General features: G+C 34.9%; 1 protein-coding gene across 1 annotated transcript; it reads left to right on the top strand.

Annotated features, from left to right (window-relative positions):
- The first annotated feature begins 392 nt into the window (after positions 1-392).
- On the top strand, positions 393-1,574 carry LOC131856968 (putative B3 domain-containing protein Os03g0621600). Its single transcript, XM_059208935.1, has 3 exons — positions 393-745; positions 829-1,234; positions 1,375-1,574. The coding sequence occupies exons 1-3, from the start codon at positions 719-721 to the stop codon at positions 1,572-1,574; spliced, it is 633 nt and encodes a 210-aa protein (XP_059064918.1). The 5' UTR covers positions 393-718.
- The last annotated feature ends 302 nt before the right edge of the window (positions 1,575-1,876 follow it).

Here is a 1,876-nt window from a genome sequence, read left to right on the forward strand (position 1 = left end):
TTGTTTGAATTTTGAAGTGGTAGTAAATATTTACAGAAAATTTGTGTTGATCTGTGGCAGGCTGGAGAGTTTCAGAAACGGCAGATGAAGCCTCGTGCCATATGTTACGCAGTTAACGAGTTTTCTGTTGGCAGTGATAGATTTTCTTGGCAATACAAATATTTAGCTGTTTTTTATCCTGGCATCACAAATATTTTCATTTTTTTTTAAGTTCTAACTTCAAGATTGTAGGGTAAGTTAGGAGTGAACACATCGCATACACGTGTTTAAGCAGGAGTCAATTACACTAACCTGTCAGTCATAGCCAACGCCACATGCTCTGTATCCTTATTTTAATCCTGCCATTATTACAAGGGATGGAAAATCTAAGTAATAATCTATATTTCTTGATTTTATGTTCTACCTGATACAACTCGCCATGATTATGATGGCAAATCTAAGTAAAAATCTATATTTCTTCAGACCGGTCTAATTCTGATTGACATTCTCTATTACTCTGGCTGTGTTGTAGATATATTCATGCATGTAGGTGTTTCAGGATTCTTAATATTTCTTAGCTTTTATCTTTAGAAGCTCTGCATCTGGGTTTGCCATGGAAGATGAAGAAAAAAGGGAGCTTTTTAAACCATGCAGGATGTGCTATCAGAAATGTTTTAGAATTCATGGTAAATACCATGAGAAATAGTGCTTTGATGGGTGTGTTTCCTTCTTCAAAGTTATGCTTGGAGCCTTTACAGAAAGACTGGTAAATTCTATACTGCATGTTTTGATTTCATATACACTGTTTAGAATCTGTAAAAGAAAAATTTGTAATGTGTTTTATTGTAGAGCATTCCGCCTGCATTTGATTCACAGTTTATATATGAGAGGGAGGAACATATGGTGTTGCAAGGCCCAAGTGGGCAGGAGTGGGATGTTCAATTATTGGGTACAAACACTACCCTGGAATTCCGACATGGGTGGGAAAATTTTGTGCATTATCATGGACTGAAACTGGGAGATTTTGTTGTGTTCAAGTACATATCTAAGCTGTGCTTGAAGGTTCAGATATTTGAAAAAAGTGGATGTGAGAAAGATATCAGTGCTCAGAAAACCAACATTGATTTAGATGAGAGATGCCCTGATCAACCAATGTTGTTGATTTATTTGGTTTGTGATGAGGAAAAGAATGATACAGCTGAACCAGCTCCTGAAAATCGAAGGAGGAAGAAGAAAAGGAAATCTAAGCTTACAGGTAAGCAAAAGTTTAGTCCAGAAGTACTCAGCTTGTTAAATTTGTAAGCTCCATAATTTATTTTTACTTTTTATAGTAGGCATATGGATTTTATTCTTATTAGGAGAATTGGTACAACAAGAAAGTTAATTTGGTTGCAGGCCATTCATCCAAGAAATATGGGCACCTTTTATCCTCTCAAAAGCACATGGCAATGGAGATTGCTGCTCCTTTCAAGTCAGATAAACCCTTCTATAAAAAGGTTATGAAATCATGGAATGTAAATGACCCACACATGCTAGTGAGATCAAATTCTCTTCTTCTTTTTGGTTATATATATTTTAGCATTCCATGGAAATAGTCTCCTATAATTTTATTTTGTCTGTACTTTATATTCTATTTGATAGGCTATATAAATTTAGCATGTAGTTCAAGGAATTTGATGAAACAGTGGCCACTAACCAGATACAGGTCATTTCATTTTAATTGTGTAAATGACTAAAGTTAAGCCTCCTCATTTCTTCTTTCGCTAATCTTACTAGGGTTCGTTGTTTGAATAAATTTCATATTATGGGCATTTGCAGAAAGGTTATAAAGACAAGATTCAACAACATATAACTCATTCTGAAAAAAGACATGCTAAATTAGACGTCTGTGAGTGGA

The sequence above is a fragment of the Cryptomeria japonica genome, chromosome 7, assembly GCF_030272615.1.
Source record: "Cryptomeria japonica chromosome 7, Sugi_1.0, whole genome shotgun sequence".
Taxonomy (NCBI): Eukaryota; Viridiplantae; Streptophyta; class Pinopsida; order Cupressales; family Cupressaceae; genus Cryptomeria; species Cryptomeria japonica.

Coding starts and splice junctions, on each gene's coding strand:
- LOC131856968 (XM_059208935.1), top strand. CDS start 719: ATGCTTGGAGCCTTTACAGAAAGACTG. Junction 746..828: donor GAGCCTTTACAGAAAGACTG/GTAAATTCTATA, acceptor GTTTTATTGTAG/AGCATTCCGCCTGCATTTGA. Junction 1,235..1,374: donor AAGGAAATCTAAGCTTACAG/GTAAGCAAAAGT, acceptor ATTTGGTTGCAG/GCCATTCATCCAAGAAATAT.